We start from the raw sequence: 21,820 nt of genomic DNA, 5'->3' as shown, positions 1-21,820 counted from the left end.
ATGTATTTTTCAGTTAATCACAACTCGATTGAAGCTCTCATTGGCTCTAACTACATCAAATGGCGAGAAGATGTAGAAATTGCTCTAGGTCTGCTGGACTATGAGATGGTCATTGAAGAAGAAGCTCCTGCAGAACCTGTTGCAAATGCATTTGCTGAAGCAAAAGCAAAATATGCCAAATGGGTTAAGGCAAACAAAATGGCTATTCTAATCATGAGAAGGTCAATTTCACCATCTGTCAGGGGAAGCATTACACCATCTGATAATGCCAAGAAGTTTATTGATTCTATTGGGGAGAAGTTTCAGGAATCGAAAAAGGCTGAGATTGGAACTCTAATGGGACAGTTCATTGATGCAAAATACAATGGGGAAAGTTGTCTGAGAACACACATACTGAACATGCTGGAAATTTGGAACAAAGTGAAGGCACTCAAAGTCAATGTGGATGAAACTATGATGGTGCATTTTGCTATAAACTCTCTGCCTAGTACTTTCAAGCATCTTAGAAGCACATATGTAGCTCAAAAGGAGAAATGGACAGTAATTGACCTCATAAGCATCTGTGTGCAGGAAGAACAAAATATGAAGAAAGATAAGGCTGAAGAAAAGATTAATATGGTTCAAAACAGCTTCAAAAGGGATTTTGGAAAAGGCAAGTTTGCTGGAAAGAAAAACAATGAAGAAAAGGAAACTAAGGGACTAAAACCAAAAGGGATCAAGTGTTATTTTTGCAAGAAGTTTGGACACTTGAAGAGGAATTGTGATAGGTGCAAGCGTTGGTTGGATAAGCAAAAGGCTAAAGGTAAGATTGATCAAGTACATGTTTGTTTTTGAGTCTAATGCAATTGAGATTTCTTCAGATTCATGGTCGTTAGATGGTGGTGCATCAGTTCATGTGGCTAATTCTTTGTAGGGATTCAAAACAAAGAGGCTGCCAACCAAGGCTGAGATGAAGGTGTTTGTGGGAAATGGAGAAAGAGTCAAGGTGGAGTACATTGGATTAGCTAAGATCGAGTTGGAGTCTGGTTTTATTTTGGAGTTAGTAGATGTAGTTTATATTCCTTCTATGAAAAGGAATCTTATTTTAGTTAGTAAGCTTGTAAAATCAAACTTACAATTTGAGTTTGATGAGTCTGGAGTCTCCATTTTCAGAAATAAAGTTATGATTGGCAATGGTTTTCTAGATGATGGCATGTTTCGTTTGAATTGCAAGAAACCAAATACAAGCAATACTAATCTTAGCATCAATGTGATAAGCACTAAAAGAAAAGCAGATAAAGAAGAATCGTATGTACTTTGGCACAAGAGACTAGGACATGTCTCAAATGAAAGAATGAACCTGCTAAACGAAGAAAATCTGTTGCCACCATTTAACCACCATGACAAAGACAACGTTTGCATTGAATGTGTTAAAGGGAAGTTGACTAATTTAAGGAAGAAAGGTGCTACAAGAAGTGAGAAAGGTGCTACAAGAAGTCAAACTGCTAGAAATTATACATACAGACATATGTGGTCCTTTTCCCACTCAAACGCATGATGGTTTTAAGTATTTTATAACCTTCATAGATTACTTCTCAAGATATGGTTATGTATACTTAATATCTGAAAAATCCAATGCATTAGACATGTTTAAAGTTTACAAAGCAGAAGTAGAAAACCAACTGGATTCGAAAATAAAAGTGGTAAGGTCAGACAGAGGAGGTGAGTTTTATGGCAGATTTGATGAGAAAGGAAGAAATCCTGGACCTTTTGCCAAGTTTTTGCAAGAAGAAGGAATTGTGGCTCAATATACTAATCCAGGTACACCACAACAAAATGGAGTAGCAGAGAGACGAAATAGAACATTGATTGAACTGATAAGAAGCTTAATGTGTTGTTCTAAGCTCCCAAAATTTCTCTGGGGAGAGGCCTTGAAAACAGTGAACTATTTGCTGAATAGAATTCCTACAAAAAGTGTGAACAAAATCCCTTATGAGATATGGTGCAATAGAAAACCAAGTCTCTCACATCTCAAAATTTGGGGAAGCAAGGCAAAAGCAAAGTTCTATAATGCATAAAAAAAGACACTAGATTCCAAGACAGTTAGTTGCTACTTCGTGGGATATCCAGATAGAACAAAAAGGTATAGGTTTTACTGTCCCTACAATACCACAAGGTTTATGGAAACACAAAGAGCAATTTTCATTGAGGATGAAAGTGAACAAGGCACTGATGAAAATTTTGATTTTGATGAATTTTGGAAGGTGAGGAATTTACAGGAAAAGAAAATCTGATAAGAGAAACAACAGTCTTGCCCTTCACTGATTCGAGTGACAAACAAGTCTCACCAGTTCATGATGAAAGAAATTTAGAGGAAAATCAAATAACTAAAGATCAACAAATTGCAGCATAAAATATGCAGTTAGATCAACAAGAACAGCAGCCTCACAACTCATAATTGAGAAGGTCAAAAAGAACTAAGAGACCTACTCTATCAAATGATTATTATGTCTACCTGCAAAAGTCAGAACATGATATCAACACCACAGAAGACCTTGTGTCTTTTAAACAGGCTATGCAAAGTGAAAAATGTGAAAAATGGATAGAAGCAATGGAGTCTGAGCTTCAGTCAATGAGTAAAAATGGTGTATGGAATCTTGTAGCATTGCCTCAAGGATGTAAACCAATAGGATGCAAATGGGTTTATAAGACCAAAGGAAACTCAAAGGGACAAATAGACAGATATAAGGCACGTTTGGTCGCAAAGGGATTCACACAACAAGAAGGAGTGGATTACAATGAAACATTCTCACCTGTTTCAACTAAAGATTCTTTAAGGGTGATAATGGCATTAGTGGCACATTTTGATTTGCATCTTCATCAAATGGACGTTAAGACTGCATTTTTGAATGGAAACCTTATTGAAGAAATCTATATGAAGCGACTAGATGGTTTCATTCAAAAAGAGGAAGAAGATTTGGTTTGCAGGTTACATAAATCAATATATGGATTAAAACAAGCTTCAAGGCAGTGGTATTTGAAGTTTGATGAAGTTGTGAAGTCTCAAGGTTTCATTGATAATCCCTTAGATGAATGCATTTATCTCAAATTTCATGTAAGACATTATATTTTCATGCTCCTTTATGTTGATGATATTCTCTTAGCAAGCAGCAATCTATCATTATTACATGACACTAAGAGAATGTTGTCAAACTATTTTGAGATGAGTGATTTAGGTGAAGCACATTATGTATTGGAGATTGAAATAAGTAGAGACAAAGAAAGGGGATTACGTGGTCTATCACAGACAGGATATATAGAAAGGATACTCAAAAGATTCAATATGGAGAACTACACAGGTTGTGATGTTCCATTCTCAAAAGGTGATAAATTGAGTTGTGAACAATCTCCTAAAACTGAGCAAGAGAAGTTGGAAATGCAGGAAAATCCCTACGCTTCACTTGTAGGAAGCTTGATGTATGCACAAGTTTGTACTGACGTCTGAAATATTAAACATGGCACATCTTTATTGAAAACCGACGTAACAATTCCTAACCACGACTCTTGTGGTTACCACAGACGTTGAAAATGATTTTGACGGCGTGAACAGGAAAATAAATGTCGTGGATTACTTCTTGAACGGCGGTTAGTGTAAAATATCGGTCGTGGTTAAGTTATTTAGTATGTCCCAAGAATCCAATTCGTCGACGTTGTTACTTTTTTATTTACCACGCCGGTTTTTGTATAGGCCTTGACGTGGTTGGCCTTTTAAAAGTTGCTTTTATAACCCTCTTAGACGTGTGTATTCTCTGAGACATCAATTGTTTTAGCCTAACCAATGTGCAAAAGAGTTGTCACGATAGGTAATGGAACTGAATTGCCTTTATTTCCCACTTTTGACGACGGTCATTATTAATCGGTGGAAGTAGTGTTATACTTAAATTCTTCGGTTGGAGCACTGTTTCGTCGTGTTATTCTTAAGTCTACGACGTGAATTATTTTCATGACCGTCGTTGTTGGTAATAATTATTAGCCACATTTAAATTAATTTTAATTAACTGATGTGTTTTCTTTTTCAAATGGCGGTTTTTATTTCTTTACGGTCTTTTGCATTGGCGTTCCACGTCGTTTGTAAAAATATGACGTTGGTTATATTTTAGACGTCTATTTTTGCGATTGTTTTAACTTGACTGTCATATTTTCACCTTTAACCCGGTATTTTTAATTTTTGATTTGTCATGCCCAAAGCCTGCATAATGAAAATGTGATCAAAATTAAAATGATATACAGAGCTATTAATTAATGTCATACAATTAACTACATAACTAATATCATACATTACAACAATCGATCAATCCATATATCTTCACACTCATCTCCAATATTTTCACTCCCAAACTCACCCACTAGGTCATCAAATGTGTCAACATTGGGTATCCCTCTAGTAAATGGCTCACACTCAATTCTAATATCACCTAGCACATCATCACCAACATCATTATATTCTCTATTAGGCATTGATAACACTATCGACCAACCACGATGCATTGGGTCGTCAACAAAAAATATTTGTTTGACTTGAGAAGCCATAACAAATTGGTCATTCCTATGTCCAATTTTACTCAGATCTACAATGGTAAATCCAAGTTCGTCGACTACAAGACCCAAAGTGTTATCTATCCAATCACACCTCAAGACTGGGATTCTAAACTTTTGGTAGTCAAGGTCCCAAATTTCTTGAATGACCCCATAAAAACCCATATTTGAGACAATAGGGTTTTTATCCTTGGCACTAGCAACTTGCATAGTATGTGCAAGTAAATAAACTCCACTATTTTGGACAGTTCGCACATCATCTTGGACCAGCTGCTAGCCACCTCAAATTTTGTGAGACGCTATTATTGTCTTCCCCATTAAGTTCACTTTGAACTTGCAAATTAATCATATATCTTAATTCAATCTAACATAGAAAGAAGAAAATTAAAAGTCCAATATGTTATTCAATAACATATACCTTAAAGTGTATCCATTGAATGAAAGAGCTATTGTGCTTATCTTGTAGCCACTTTGTTCTCTTTCTAAATTTTGGATAAGTGGTCTTGATGTGGATCATATGTTCCCTACATTGACACAAAAAAATCAAGCATTACAGTCCCATGTATATAAGATAAACATAGGAAATAATTTAAAATGGCTACTTAAAGAATAAAACTCATACTCGATATAAGGTAGGACTTCATCCGTATTCTCCAAGACATATAGATGTGCCTGGTTCAACAGGTCCTGATCAACTAAGTTCACTGTGCAACTTGATAATGGCTTTGAAACTCCCATCTTCTGGCTTGATGCAACTGCAACTGTACTAACATTAGATAAATGCTCGGTGCAAAACTCTTCAGCTTCTTCAACTATATACCGCTCAGCAATACAACCTTCGAGACAAGTACGGTTCGAACATACCCCTTTACCACTTTCATATATCTTTCAAATTTATACATCCATCTAAAATAAACTAGTCCACATAGACAAACTTCTATGACAAAATGTACTACTAGATGAACCATGATATCAAAGAATGAAGGGGGAAAGTATTTCTCAAGCAAACACAAAGTAACTACTACATCTTCTTCCAACTTATCTAGCTTGGAAACATCTACCATCTTTGCACATATAGCATTGAAGAATAAGCACAATCGAGTTATTGCATAACTTGCAGGCTTCTCCAAAACAGAACGAATTGCCATAGGGAGCAATTGTTGCATCAAGGTATGACAATCATGAGATTTAAAGCCAAGAAGTCTTGAATTTTTTAAAGATACAAGATTTTTTATATTTGAAGAATAACCTTCAGGGACCTTCATACCATAGAAAGAATTGCAAACCGCTCTCTTCTCTGCTCTTGATAAATTCCAAGGCCCTAGAGGCAAGTGAGTACGTCTTTCTCCATACTCGGGTTGCAAATCAGTTTTGACCCCCATGTTCAATAAATCTAACTGAGCAGCAATCCCAACTTTATTTTTTCCAAGGATCTCCAGCAATGTACCAATGATCCTATCGCAAACATTCTTCTCAATGTGCATAACATCTAGGACATGCCTCACAGGGAGGTATTTCCAATACTCAAGATTGAAGAAATTTGATTTCTTCTTCCAACAAACTCTGTCACCATAATTCTCACCAACACTTCCCCCATTTTTCGAGCCCCATTTGTAATTAGTACCTTCAACCATCTACAACACTTCTTCTCCAGTTAATGGCTCGGGAGGCGTGCCATATTCAGGTTTCCCATTAAAAGCTGCACAATGCCTCCGATATGGATGATATGTTGGCAACCATTTTCTATGCCCAATGTAACAAATTTTGTGGCCATTTTTCAACTTATGACTAGGTGTATCATCGCCGCATATTGGACAAGATTTATATCCTTTAACGACACAACCAGATAAGTTCCCATAGGCAGGAAAATCATTAATTGTCCACAGTAATACACCTCTGAGTGTAAAGTATTCTCTTATGTGTGCATCATACACTTCTCTAATCTCATCCCACAAAGATTTTAAATAATCAATCAAAGGCTCCAAGTAGACGTCTATATCATTTCCTGGTTGTTTAGGACCGAAAATTAATAAGGTCAACATCATGAACTTTAGTTTCATGCATAGCCATGGTGGGAGATTATATGTAACTAAGATAACTGGGCAACAACTGTATCTGCTACTTAAAGAACTGTGTGGATTGAATCCATTAGACGAGAGAGCCAATCTCAAGTCTCTTGACTCTTTACCAAACTCGGGCCATTTATCATCAACAAGTTTCCAAGACGGGGAATCCGCTGGATGAGACATATGACCATCAACTGATTTTGTATTAGCATGCCAAGTCAAACTCTTAGCTGTCTTACGTGATTGAAACATCCTTTTAAACCTTGGAATAGGTGAAAAATACCACACCACCTTCGCTGGCACACCCTCTTTCAAGATTGAATCTTTTCCTTCCTTCCTTCCACCTTGAGATACCACAAGTAGGACAATTAATTGATTCTTCATAATCCTTTCTATACAAGATGCAGTCAATGGGGCTTGCGTGGATTTTCTCATAACTCATCCCCGAAGCAGACAATGTCTTTTTTGCCTCATACATAGAGGAATGTATTGTATTTCCTTCTGGAAGCAAATCTTCTTTAAGTATCAATAATTCTGTAAAACGCACATCACTCAATCCATGTTTTGCTTTCAAATTATATAACTTCACGAAAGTCGACAACTTCGTGTACTTACTGCAACCAGGGTACAAGGGTTGATCTCCATCCCCAATCACAATGGCAAACTCATAAGGATCTAATCCAATATTGCCTAAATCATTATCATCCATCCCTAATTCTTCATAAACAAAACTGAACCTACTTTGCTCATCTTCTTCCACATTTCTACTAGCATTAGTAGTCCATTCATAAGGTTCTCCGTGCCATGTCCAAATCTTATAGCTTTGGTCAATTCCATTAAAGTATAAGTGGCCCCTTAAAATTCCAACCCCAAACAATCGAATATTCCCACATTTAACACATGGACAATGAATATGAGTTGTATTTCCAAGATTTTCTACAGCAAAATTCAAAAATTCTTCCACCCCTAACTCATATGCCTTCGATCTTCTATCCGCATGCATCCATAACTTATTCATCTCCCACACTATACAATCATATATATAATAAAGTGAAAAGACCAGCAATGACAAACCACTATATTCACATAGTAGAGAATAATTTGATATATATATATATAACAAAACAATAATCAAATGATGGTTTTTACAAAACAATCGACGTGTTATAGCGATAGACGTGTTTACCGTCGTCTTTAGGCTACATAAACCCAGAAATTTGTATTGCTTTTTGAAGAACAATATTCTGGGTTCAGTAGTCTAAAGACGACGGTTATTGGAGATACCGTCGTCTTTAGGCTACTGAACCCAGAAATTTGTATTGCTTTTGATGAACAAGTTCTGGTTTAGGTAGCTTGAAGACGACAGTTAGTGTAGAAACAGTCGTCTTTAGGCTACCAAATACAAAATTCAGACGACGGAACTAAATGTACAACCAACATATAAAGAAAATTTAGACGTCGGTTTGGTCCATCTACCGTCTTCGTAAGTTACAAAAACCCACAGCATAATTCTCCCATTCCCAATCACTTTCCAAGAACCATGGCCAACCAAACATATAAGAACCCATAACAGAGAGTTATTATGACAAGCACCAAAACATATATTAAGAACCCATAGCTCCCAATTAAGAACCCATAGCTCCCAAAACATATATCAAGAACCCATAGCTCCTAATTAAGAACACATAGCTCCCAAAACCAATGAAAACATTTATTGATTTAAGAAGCCATAACGCAATATCATTAAATAAAGAGATTGGGGTTAGTACTTACATGTAGAAGACTTTAAGTTCAGAATTTGAGTTGAAGAGAGAATATAACCAATGCCTTGAGAGAGATCTCAACCAATGCTTTGAGAGAGAGAACGAAAACTTTAAGATTAGAATTTGAGTTGAAGAGAGAGAACAAAATATTTTAGGGTTTAGGGGAATTCTGAACATTTTAAATCGCGGTCAAAAACTTCAAAAGACTGCGTTTTTTAAAGACGACGGAAAGTACATACCGGATGTCGTTTAATATGAGCCTACGACGATGTTTTATTAAATACAACGACGTTGTAAAACTTAACTACGTCGGTATATTGAAAAAAAGTGTCGTAGTAAATGATTTTCACGTCACTTCTTGACAAAACCGACATCTTAAATATTAAATAATTAGGTGGGCTTTGTGTTTCCTGGGATTCGGACATGCATAATTGACCAAAAACAGTGGAGAGAAAACCGGCGTCGTTTCAATATACCCTAAACCCTAAACCCTAAATTTTACAATAATTATAAATAAAAAATACGCAAGTATGAGAAAAATAAACCAAAAATTACTACAGACTCCTTACAACAATGCTTTCCATATTAGTAGGCTAAAATTAGGAAATCATATATTTGTATTTATGGTTACCAATGGATCACATAAACCTTAGGGTTATATTATGAAAGTGTAAACAATTTTGACTTTTGTTATCACTAGAAATTTTGAAAACTAAAATTACATTTTTCAAAGCTTTAGGGGGAAAACAATCTCTCAATGAGTGCATACTATCTGTCAGTTTATTTTTCAGATTTTTTTGGAATTTATTAAGAACATTAGGAATTAAATACAATAAACAAATCTTATTAATATTATATTTTTAAAAGCTTTAGGGGGAAGACAATCATTCAATGAGTGCATGGTAGTTGTTGGTTTATTTTTTAAATTTAAAAAAAATTTATTATGAATATTAGTAATATAATATAATATAAAATTCATATTAATATAAAATGACACGTGTATATAAATGAAGTTGCATGCATTTACCACGACCTGGAACAAACATGAACGCTGTCCTAGGAAGTTTAGACATCGAAAATTTAATCACGGACATTGGGGGAGCCAATTAAGGCCCACAAGGGTCACTTGACCCTTCTCAACATTTTGAAAATATTATATTTGTCTATGTTATCTAAGTTGTGTTATAGCTAGACCTTTCGCACAAACGTAAATTGTCTACCATGAATATGAATATGATCCATATTTGTTTTCATGTCTTCATATGTCATTTATATGTGTGTGTCATGGATTTTATATGATTTTCTCATTCTATCTAAAATCAACTTTAGATACTCTTTCATTATTTTTGGGTTGGTAGAATTTGGGTTATCCTTACTAAGATATTAAATTTGTGATATTGAAATTTAATCATTATAATGAATTCTTATATATTTTTTCCTATAAAAACTAAGTTCATTGTAATTATAAAACTATTAAAAGTTGACCCTCCTTGACATAATTCTTGACTTCGCCACTGAAAGTGATGTATCTTAATGTTGCATAATTATTTTGGATACAAGCAATATTGGAGGAGAGGGGTATGTGCTCTTAACCACTTAAGCTACAAGCTCTAAACATAAGTATTTTACTATGTAAAATAAAGTTTACTGAGAATGGTAACCATGGGAAAGGGATTCAAGAAATCCATCTAAGCTGGTGAGGTTCTTGCTCTTTAGAAATTGGGAGTACCAATGAGCAGAGAGTTTGGGTTGTCTTTTTAAATCAGGGTCGTCCAAATCCATGTAGTATAGGCCAAAGCTTGATTCATAGCCGCCCAATAGCTCAAGGGAGTCCAAGAAGGACCATATAAAATAGCCTCTGGCATTTGATCCATTCCTTCCAAAAAGATTTCATATAGCATCCGTCAGTAATTAAGAACAAGTACTAGTTAGTTGTCGAACTATGGTGTAAAACAAGAAAACCACTTAAGCAAAAAGCAAATAAAGATGATATCAGATAGTTAAAGACTTCATAAGTGGTCAACGGTTATAGCCTAGTGAAAAAAGACCTTGACTAATGTGTGTGAGAAATCCTTCATTTCCTTGTAATTTAGACTATCGCCTGTATAAAAATAAAATAAAATAAAATACAGACTTCACATGTGAAACATATCTTACCAATTCTCACTTTGCCTATTTAAACAACAATTTGGGTCTTGACCTAATTAATTTCAATTTTGTTCATGTAATTAATTATTAGTAACAAAATCAGTCATTTCTTTGGCTTCAATTGTCATTTCTTGTTAAAGCAAAGTAGTCTTTTCATATCGAGGGTGGCAATTAAATTTCCCTTGTATGAACACTTTCTTGGGACTCGGATAGCTAGACTTCAAATGGAGAGAATAAGATAAATCTTATGACCCTTGGGTTAAATTATAACTGGCAGAAAATAGGTATACCTTACAGCTTCAAGCAAAGCTTGGATATGTCCCTGCACATATTTTATCCTCGACCTATCCTCCAATGATGAATTGCGTGCAGTTTGTTGACCTAAAATATATAGGATGCCAATATTTTTCCATTTAGATAATGAGATAGATGAAAAGAACAAAAACATGAAAAGTTAGATTCATAATAAAGAAAAAATTCCCTATCCAAAGAAAAAAGGGAAAAATTAAAGAAACCATAAATTATTTTCAATTAGGTTTGTTCTTTAATTTCCTATTATAACATTAACATCTAACTAAATTTTGTTTGATTTTAAAAAGTTGAAACTATATGACTTTATTACAAAAAGAAGGGCGAAACTAAAAGTACCACTAAACTAAATTGCAAATTGTTCCAGCACTTTATATTCAAATACATGCATTATAGCACTATGATTAAATTTCAGCATTTAGATAGAGAGAGATATATACCATTTTCATGGATATATACAGGAGGATTGCCATAATTTTGCTTCATATATTCCAACAGCCTTTGCAGGCCCCAGGGAGCTATTGGATACTACATCAAACAAATGCATTAGTAATGCTTGAAATTAACCCCATAAATGGTTAAACGACCCTAAATTAACCCCATATCAAAAACATGAAAAAATAAATACAATATATAATGAATGATACCACTCCTAATAACACCGAGGTTTTTTGATAAAACAACACACCTACTGGAATTTGTAATTGGTTAAATTGTGAACAACTTCGATGTTACTAGAAGTGGGCTGATAACCCATCTCTCTAAAGTTAACAAGTTGTTATTTCAAAGTTTTACCTCGAATGATGATGACTCATTACGTTTCGGAACTGCACAAATAAACTTTGTAAGTTAAATCAATAATTATATCATGTCTTAACCAAGATAAAACTTGCCCTATAGTGACCAATGCGCACACCAAAGCAGTGCAACAAAGATGTAATCGATGAATCATGTAATAAAAACTAATAATTTTTTGAATATTTACTTAATCGTGGGGTAAATCTTGAAGCTAATAATTCAAAACTTCAGTTTTTTTTCTTTTTTAAACATCCGATAGATATTTACCAATATATTTTCACAAAGGCTCGGCTAATACATCCACAAAGTTAGGCTACGTACCATAATGGGATTAGGCCACAACTGGACTGTTAAATATTGGGTCACCATAGATGCGGGAGGAAGAGGAATCGTACAATCCCGACAACCGGTCATCATGTGAATAGTCTCACGTGCTGTTTTTGGCGTTTTGGCATGTTTTGATGTGGTTTCCTATTATTTTGGGGTTCTCTAGTACAATTTAATAGGGTTTTAGTTTCCTATTCCTAGTAAATTTGTAACCCAAAGGCTAGGTTAATTTAAGAGATGAGAATTCAAGAGTGAATTTTGAAGAGAGAAACATAAGATTGAATTCAATGGTGAATTCTTGATTGTTTACAATGGCATCAAAGGGTTTGAGTAAGGGTGTGAGAGAAATTAAGACCTAGAGTTTGAGGTGATAGAAAGCTAATGGGGTTCTTGTTGTAACCAAAGTTGTTCCTATTCTTCTAGTGAAATTTATGGAAGGGATCACCAAAGAGGACATAGGCACGAGGCCGAACCTCTATAAATCTTTGTGTTCTTGTGTGTTTGCTTACTCTCTTCGTGGTTGTGTACCTCAAAGGGTTTGTGTGTGTACTATCGCATAGTCCATCAACGACAAGGTCTTGGAGTGTTTCCGCACCACAAGTGGTATTAGAGCCGTGGTTCGTGGCAGGCTCTTATAGTTTTAAGGGTGTTTTGCAAGTGTTGATGATGGCAGCTGACAAGAAGGCAGCGGGAGAAAACTCCCAAATGTAGACACCACAAACGGATAGCATGAAGCTCAAGGTGAAGACATTCACAAGGAAGGAGAACTTCACACTATGGCAAAGGAGAATGAAACATGACCTAGACCATGAAGGTCCAACTGCTATCTTGGCAGGTGACAAGACAAGATCGGAAACCATGACAATGAAAGAAAGGGATGTGCTCGGCGAGTTGGCCAAGGGGTCCATCAAGGTGATGGAAGACATCGCAAAGCAAACACGGAAAAAGCTCAAATGGATTTTTGAAGGAAAGTCACTATCAAACAACTGCTTCATGAATCAAGCTCTCCTAAATATTCGTATGGAGGAGGGTGGAAATCTCACGGAGCATCTTAACACCTTTAATAGGTGTATTGAGGACTTGTAGAAGGTGGATGTGGTTTATAGCAAGGAGTATGAGGCGTTGATGTTGTTGACATCGTTGCCTTCATCCTATGAACACTTCCAGAGGAAGCTGATGATCAGCAAGAGTACTCTCAATTTTGAATTGGTGGTGCAAGACTTGGGGCATCATGGGTTGGCTCAAAGTTCTGGAGATAGCTCTCAAGGTGCGGGTCTATTAACATAGACCGGAGAGTAGTGTCGTTCAAGCAAGCAAAAGGGTAAAAAAGGCAATGGGAGGAATCCTAAATTCAAGGACAATGAAGGGCGCTTCAAATGTGGGTCTGCGGATCATTGGAAGTAGAATTTTCTAGTATGGAATGAGAAGCAGAACAAGATGAAGAATGCCAAAAGTTCAAGCACAGCCAATGATGAACTTTTGACGGTTACATATGAGGAGTGTAACGGGGAAGTAGTGGAAAATTCTTCGGGTAAGAATTCTATTTTAGTTTGGATTTTACATTCCAGAAGCTCGTTTCATGTGTGTTCAAATAGGATGAAGTTTGACACATATGAGGAAAGGAAGGGTAGCAAGATTTTGTTGGGAGACAAAACAAGTTGTGATTTTTGGGTGTGGGAACAATGAAGATCAAGATGTAAGATGATGTTGTTAGGAGCCGTAGCATGAACAACAAACTCACAAAGGGGTTCTACTTGAGGTGTAGCCTTCACCACAAGCAAGGTCTGGGCCCAAACAATCGATCAAACTGCCCCAAGGGAAGGACAAGGTAGATTCAACTACATTTCGGAGTGCTTTTGGGAGCATGAAGCAGGAAAGTTAAATGGGTGCTTGGATGAAAAGGAAAGAGCTAGTTCATAAATTCAAGAGCAAAGTTGGTGGTTGCGTGGGGATTTATAGAACAAGGGTTGGTATGCGGTTTGCATATCAAGGCAAGTCAAGAATTCAAGGTTCTAAGAAGGCAAGGAGAAAGAAGTTCGACATGGGGGATCTCTCTTCTACACAAGATGTCTGAGTTGCCAAAGTTTAGCTTGGGTAGAGCACCTTCTCACCTGAGGTGCATTAAGGCAAGACATTTGTTGCCATGGTGGAGCTCTTGGGAATTACTAGAACAGTTTCTAAGAGGTTGAAAAGGTTATAGGGGTCAACCATTGTTCATGGCTGTTTGATGGTTCGCCAAAGTGGAGATTGTTGAAGATTGGCTCACCATATATGTGGGAGGAAGAGGACACCCAAGGCGCTGCAGGATGGAGCAGCAAGGAAAGAGAGGAAGAAGTCGTAAGGAAGCAACAATGCAAGCGACTAATCCGCATTGGCCAGGCAATCAGTCAATTTTGGCCGAGAGCTTGAAGTCAATTTTTTACTCCTTAGCGACTAGTCGTCCAATCCCAACGACCGATCATCACGGGAATAGTGACACACACTATTTTGGCATTTTGACGTGTTTTGACATGGTTTCCTATTATTTTGGGGTTTTCTAGCCTAATTTAATAAGGTTTTATTTTCCTATAAACTTGTAACCTAAGTCCTATAAGTTATAAATAGTTTTTGGGGCTAGGTTAATTTAAGAGAGGAGAATTGAAGAGTGAATTTTTAAGAGATAAACACAAGACTGAATTCAAGGGTGAATTCTTGAGTGTTTACAAGGGCATCAAAGGGTTTGAGCAACGGTGTGAGAGAAATGAAAACCTAGGGTTTGAGAGGGTAGAGAGCTAAGGGGAATTTCATGTTGTAACCAAAATTGTTCCTATTCTTCTAATGAAGTTTCCCGAGGGGATCACCAAAGAGGACATAGGCACGGGGCCGAACCTCGATAAATCTTTGTGTTCTTGTGTGTTTGCTTACACTCTTCGTAGTGTGTGTGTGTGTTTTATTCTCAAGGTGTTTGTGTGTATGCTGTCGCATAGTCCATCAACAACAAGGTCTTGGAGTGTTTCCGCACAATATCGACATTGAACTCTTGAATATATATTTTTTTTGTTATGAACCAGCTGGGGAAAGAACCCCAAACAAAGAACTCTTGCATTCCTTCAAACATAGAACTTCGACATGTTATCTATTGTTGTTAATTAGCACGACATATTGGTACTGGATATTGGTTTGTTTTAGAGATTGGCCACATTGTGATTATGAATTTAAAAGTCATTAGAGGTAAATTAATCATTTTGGATCTTTTTTGTTTCATACAATCATCTTGTACTGGTTCGTGAACATTTGATGCAAGAATTGTTATTGGAATGAAAGATCTTCTGAATGATGGGCTAAAAGAAATTGAATCCACATACATGTAGCAAAAACTTGATTAAATTTTTAAGGCTCAATATAGTCTGAAATATAAATATACGTATAGCAAAAACTTACGTGTCATCTTGACTGCTGAGTCAGCATGATAGTCTCTGTTTGTACTCTTTAAGCTGATGGAGTTGTCCTTGGCATGTACGACGGTATAATAATTAAATCCTATGAAGTCAAACGAACCCTTGACACTTTGAGACTCAAGCCTAGTGAAGAAAGGAATTCTAGAGCCTGCATTTTTTTTTATTACATCAGGGTAATCTCCAAACACCAAAGGATTCAAATACCTGCAACATAAAATAGATACAATGAGTTTGCAGTTAAGACAAGTAAATAATAATTGATATATATATTTTGTTGGACCGGTTTCACATAGTAGCTTGATCATCCAAACCATCTATTTTTTATGTTCCATTGAACGATCACCATGTACTAATAATCCACCAAATTGGGCCGGAAAATGACTACAAAAGAGAGAACAGAGAGGTTGCAATTTTATGCCACTTTCAAACTTACCAACCAATATAGAAGTCGAGGCCTCTTTGGGTTGCTAGTTCATCTTCAATGGTTTTTGTTTGAGGAAAAAACCAAAAGGCAAAAAGGTTGATTCCTATAAACCCACGTTGTTTATCCTGCATTCCAAAAGTATTGATGTTACATGGAATAATCTTCGTTGTATTAGGTTGGGTTTCTTTTAACTTCTTTATCATAGTTTATAATGGTCTGTATTGTATGTTCGAGCTTATAATCGTTTATACATTTCCACATAGTATATGTACATTAGAAGGAGCATCAAATATTGCACAGTTTTCTCATTTGCTCTCAATTTCTTATTTCGTCAACCTATCTCTAACTATTTTCTTAGTTAAAACGCATTATGTTCTCGAATTAAAACTCGAAAAGTTAATAGCTATGACACTTATTAATCTGTCCTATTTCTTGATTCAAGGACGTAAGGACACCATTGCAAGAACAACAGTGCTTGAACCATTTAACATGAATTTGTTTTCTCTTGCAATTACCTGGTAGTTTTTCTTGTACAATCTAGCAGCCGATGCATGAGATAACAAGATATTGTGCGTTGCCAAGTATGGTTCTGTTGAGGAGTTACCCCTAGAGCAGTTGAGACCAAATGGAATTGAACATCGTTGTGGTGGAAGATATCCACCATCATAACCCGCAAGTACAAAAACATTAGGTTCATTCATAGTAGTCCAATGCAAAACTCTATCCCCGAAATTTTTGAAGCACACATCTGCATACGCTGTGAAGTCTTTTCTGCAACCACAAAATTGTTCCATCATGATCTTTCCCCTTTTTCTCTTGATGTATTGAAATTACAGAAAAATAATAAAATAAAATAAAGTGGGGGAAGAAACCATACACAATCTTTCGGCTAACCCATCCTCCATACTCGTCATCAAGTGCCTGTGGGAGATCACTATGGTGTAGAGTAACATGTGGTTGGATTCCTGCTTGAAAAATAAAGCACTCAGACATAAAATTACATAATTTTTAGATTGGTGGAAGTGGTACATGTTTCTTAAGGCATGTTTACTTTATCAGGAATGGGTATTGGAATTACTCAAATTCATGTTGTCCCCAGCATTTACTAACACAGAAGCAATCCAAAATTATGTGGGTTGCATGCTAAACTCACGAATATCCTCAAAAATAGTAATCGGATCAGCTACCTAGTTGATCTGATTCCAATTCCTCAATTTAATTCCATGATTCATGACTTCCTCCATTCCTAAGTAAACATGCCCTAAGAGTATAACCACTCCCCAAATTCGAAGGAAAATATATAATGTAGTATCATAAGGTAGATAGTAACCATGGCTGATTAGTTGATCAATAAGATTGTTGTAATATTGTAGACCCTTTGGATTGACAGGTCCTTTTCCATCTGAAATAAAGAAATTGGATATTTGAGTGCGTGAAAACTTAAGCCTTGTTTGTTTAATATGAGTAACAATTGGAAGCTCATGCATACTTGGGATAAGTCTTGACCATGAGATGGAAAATCTATATGCCTCTAATCCAGTATCTGCCATTAGTTGAACATCTTCCTGCAACAGTTTGAATGAACATTGAATATCAAATAGCATCAACATGTTCCTAATTAGCTATTTAGGCAATAAATCGTGTGATTACGTAATTGTACGGAACATATAGTATGTTATATTGCCTCCCAAATACTATAAAAACCTCTCGAATACTAGCTAGTCTTGATATAGCATGAAACCTCTGAACTAAAAGAAAAGATTGTTAGCAATAACTAGATTGAATTTTGCAAAATATATACCTTATATTTGTGATACGCGTCACATGCTACATCTCCAGTAGCTCCATGAAAATGACCTGAAAATTTGAGTTAAGCTATGAACTAACAAGGATCATGACACGCGCAAGTTATCATGTTACTTTGAACATGTTTGATTACTTGATTATATTATTAATATGGATTAAGTTTATTTAATCCGCTTGATTAAATAGTGGTTACTTTGAACGATTATATTGATAAATATACAGTAGGAATGGGTAACAAGGTACCAAAATAACCCACATTGAAAACACTAGAAAGGGTACTTGGGAGGAAACCAGTACTTATAAGCTCACACTACTAATTAACAATTTAGAAGTGGTTGGACATTGAGCTCAGATTTTTTCAGATGAAGTCTACAGAGGATGGATCTTTTTTATTCTCGGAATAGTTATGTATTAGAGAATCACAAAGAAAAACATGGTTGTTTCGCTAATTGTGAGGGCAAAAGATTTTGAATTCCCTCTATATTGTTGTCAAAATGATTTCAGCCTCAGTTGTCCTTGGCCAGTGAGAGCGGACCTTTTTTTTTTCTTCCTCAGTACAAGCGATAATCTAAACTACAGAAGGAGGAGGGTTTCTCATATACACAATCAAGATGCTATGGGGGTTCGAACCTAGCAACTCAATGTATTTTTTCCTATAAACGATAAGGATCAATAAAACAATAAGAATACCGGCATAATACATACCCAAGAACCTCCAATGCTTAAGTTAGGTACGTATAGGGTGTGTAAAGGTAATTTCACAGAGTAGATTTAGGGTCCGTCTTTGCATGTCACCTTGTGGATAAGGAGGGAAATATTGTTATAAAAAAAAAATTAAAAAAAAAAAACAACCAATACCTAATTAAGTAACCATAACTTTACTATGGAGTATGTGATAAAACCGTAATTTACAATAATAATGTGACACATGACACTGTCATGTATGTTTTTATTAATTACATAGTTTGTCCCAAAAAAAGAAAGATGAAAAAAAAAAATCAACAACAAAAACGAAAGTATGCCAATAGAATATGTGAATTACTATTTTGTACCTGATCACTTGTGTTTATGAATTACTTTTTCTTCATACGGTTTTGAATCTATTTTGATCAGGTTTCGGGCATGAGTTTTTTTCATACGGTTTTGAATCTATTTCTTCGTACTTTTTCTTCATGCCGATAACTTTTTTTGTTGTGTATTTATGACTGCCGACTGACATTGTTTGGACGGACATGAATTTAAACGTCACAGATGACAGTGGTTTTGGGGTCGTGGGCCCCTTCCATTGTAACATTGAATATAATAGAAGAAAGCAACTAAGACTTTTCTTGCTTTAAGAATACCAATCACTACAACAATATCTATGGCTGCCTACTAAGAGCATCCACAGTGGGGTGTAAAGCCATTTTTACATCCCTTTTACACCTCCAGGAGGTATAAATACGTTTTTTGCTCTAATAGGGGGGGTGTATTTTCGGGGGTGTAAAACCACTTTTCTCCATTTTTCCTCTCCTTTTTACAACTGGGTCCCACCTGCAAGAGATGTAAAAAAAAGATGTACAATTGCATCTAAATATACATCTCAAGGTGGTGATGTAATTATACATTCATATACACCCCCCATTGCTGGTGATTCCGATCACAACGGGTGTATATTTAACATACACTCCCTTATACACCACCACATTGTTGATGCTCTAATAATAACATTGATTGGTATCCAAATCAATATCTAAGTAAAAGATTTACTAGTGTAATGGTTTGGAGTAATTGCTCCATTAAGTAAGGTTTTGGGTTCGAGTTTTAGCATTTGTATAGTGTGTGTGTTTGAATTTAATAATTATCACCCGTCTCAATAGAAAAAATATTTAATAAATAAAAAAAATCAATATCTATGACTGCATCCTTCATTGACTTTTTCGAATTGAATTGAGATTGTTGGATATATAACATTTTTAAAACTAATTAATTCTTGGAAAAATTTAATCTAACTAATCAAAAACTCTAATTTATTCATGAAGAGGTTAAAAAAATTTCATAAAAAAAAAAACTAAAAAAAAAATACAAAATAAAAGCATAAAAACTAGTATTGCTACAATCTAAACTGACCTCGCCAACCAACAAACAAAAATGAAAAAAGAGCGAAAAAAGAAGAAGAAGAATTTGATATGAAAGTGGTGGGAAGCTAACCAGCATGCGCAAATGTGTCCAAGATGCTCGGGGTCCTGCCATCTTCGGCTGCAGCACCTTCCACCTTTTTTCATGTAGATTTTTTAATCAACCCAGGTAAATAATACGAATGAAAAGAAATTAGAGAGAAAAAGAAAAATGAAAAGAAATTAAGAAAACCTGATAAGCAGAGGAGGAAGCACCAAACACAAAGGCCGGTGCCGATGGGAAGTCATCTCTGCAAAAGTTATCAGTGCTTGAAGAAACACTTTTTATGGTAAGAAGAAAACATAGCAGAAGTGAAACTCTCAACATTAATTATGTAGAAGACGAAAGCACGGCAAGAGTTGGAGATTCTGGTTTCTGAACTTATAAAAAGCAAAACTTTGAATGAAAATTGAGTGGTTACCCTTAGTTATCCTTACTTTAGTTTACCCTAAAGGTCTACGTCAAAATGCTACAAGTCTCCAAATTACTTTAGAAGGTGTTGTGTGTTGAATTGAAGACTTTTTCATTTGTCGAGTGCGGAAACTTGTCAAAACAGCCGAAAACTTGTCAAATTAATTAAAATAAAAAACAAGTAATTAATTGATAAGGTTGTGCAAAGCCCCACTGCGATGATTGGCTTGAAGTGAATAGCTTTTTCTCAGTGGCGTAGCAAGAAATTCTCTCAAGGAGAGTCAATATTATTAGCTTGAGAAAACTGTGAATATTAACATAATATATTTGTTATCTTCCAAAATTATAACCCGCATCGCACAATAAATTATAAATAAATAATTTGACATGAATCAAATCATAATACATTGCTCAAAAGAGAACTGAATAGCTAGTATTGAGAGATTTACTTGACTGATGGCCGATTCAATAACAAAAATTGTAAGAGAACTCAATAAATAAAAGAATAAAAAGATTAAAGTTAAAAAGGAAATATGGAGTAAAGATAAATATAGGAAAAACTATAGAAGTAAAGAATAACAATTAACTAGAGTTATAAAGTTAGAAGGGTCACCTATAAGAAACCCAAGAAAATCAAATATAACACATAACAAATGCATTTGTTGCATAAATTGGAGGAGGGTCAGCTGACCCTTGTGGGCCTTAGTTGGCTCCACCATTGCTTTCTCCTAAACTTCACAATTGAGCATTTTGTTTGTCGATATTACGTGACACAAGTTGAACCTCAAGGTAGAAAGTCACTTTTCGTTCATGTAGTTTGACAAAATTTTCACTTTCATTTTTTTGGTGTCAATTCTGATAATTTGACTCTTATAAGGACACATTCATATTTTCATCCAATTTCTTGAATGAATAAACACAGTTCTTTTACGTGGAGGGGTATTTTAGATGGAATTTTGGATGGAAATTTGGATGTATCCTTCAATTGCGATAGAATCAAACTATTGAGGTTAAAATGACAAAATTAAGACTATAACAACCAAAATAGAAAAACATGCAAACTAGGGGTTTTAAAGGGTGGCGGCATAGGGGCATTATTTTTGCTATTATGTGTTAATGTGTGAAATACTTACATGGTTGTGTTGGTTTTAAAATACTAAGTATGAATATGAATTTTTCATGATTTTAGGATTTATGTATGATTTTTTGAAATTTAAAAAAGATATGAAATATTCACTGTGTTCTTGAGTTGTTCATCATTGGTTTTGATTTATCCAAGAGATCTTGTGTATTTGATTCTTTAGGTGTCTTTTGGTGTGATTGATATGTGTTAGTCAAAAACATGTTATGACACATCCCACCAAAGTTGTGGAAAATTCTACCATTTGTTCGCTTTGTCTCTTTTATCTTTGAAATAAGCCAATGAGAATGAAGATACTTTGTGGCCACACACACGGTCCATGCAGTCCCACCCCAGGAGAGGACCCATTTCGGGGTCTTCTTGTAATTACCGAACTTTTGGGGTAGTTTTGCAATTTCCGAATGAAAAGAAATTAGAGAGAAAAAGAAAAATGAAAAGAAATTGAGAAAACTTGATAA

At 35.4% G+C, this 21,820-nt stretch overlaps 3 protein-coding genes and 1 pseudogene across 3 annotated transcripts; 2 read left to right on the top strand and 2 right to left on the bottom strand.

Annotated features, from left to right (window-relative positions):
• Window positions 1-948, top strand: LOC148293888 (uncharacterized). The gene is made up of 2 exons (XM_088254403.1): window positions 1-802; window positions 914-948. The coding sequence occupies exons 1-2, from the start codon at window positions 1-3 to the stop codon at window positions 946-948; spliced, it is 837 nt and encodes a 278-aa protein (XP_088110529.1).
• Window position 949: 1 nt separating this feature from the next.
• On the top strand, window positions 950-3,484 carry LOC148293887 (uncharacterized). Its single transcript, XM_088254634.1, has 4 exons — window positions 950-1,463; window positions 1,567-1,800; window positions 2,110-2,243; window positions 2,552-3,484. Exons 1-4 carry the CDS (start codon window positions 950-952, stop codon window positions 3,482-3,484), a joined length of 1,815 nt encoding a protein of 604 aa, XP_088110760.1.
• Window positions 3,485-4,975: 1,491 nt separating this feature from the next.
• Window positions 4,976-5,840, bottom strand: LOC148293886 (uncharacterized; annotated as a pseudogene).
• A 4,020-nt stretch (window positions 5,841-9,860) lies between these two features.
• Window positions 9,861-20,260, bottom strand: LOC110763833 (beta-glucosidase 11). The gene is made up of 13 exons (XM_021966716.2): window positions 20,003-20,260; window positions 19,844-19,907; window positions 17,649-17,704; window positions 17,337-17,412; window positions 17,178-17,249; window positions 16,725-16,812; window positions 16,363-16,618; window positions 15,857-15,972; window positions 15,407-15,627; window positions 11,657-11,688; window positions 11,302-11,389; window positions 10,843-10,933; window positions 9,861-10,280 (listed from the first exon to the last, which is right to left on the bottom strand). The coding sequence occupies exons 1-13, from the start codon at window positions 20,135-20,137 to the stop codon at window positions 10,049-10,051; spliced, it is 1,527 nt and encodes a 508-aa protein (XP_021822408.2). The 5' UTR covers window positions 20,138-20,260; the 3' UTR covers window positions 9,861-10,048.
• Between the last annotated feature and the right edge of the window lie 1,560 nt (window positions 20,261-21,820).

Source organism: Prunus avium, chromosome 6 (assembly GCF_965620075.1).
Source record: "Prunus avium chromosome 6, drPruAviu1.hap1.1, whole genome shotgun sequence".
In the NCBI taxonomy this organism is placed as follows: Eukaryota; Viridiplantae; Streptophyta; class Magnoliopsida; order Rosales; family Rosaceae; genus Prunus; species Prunus avium.
Note: the sequence above shows the minus strand (reverse complement) of the source record. Positions and strands in the feature narration are given on the sequence as shown.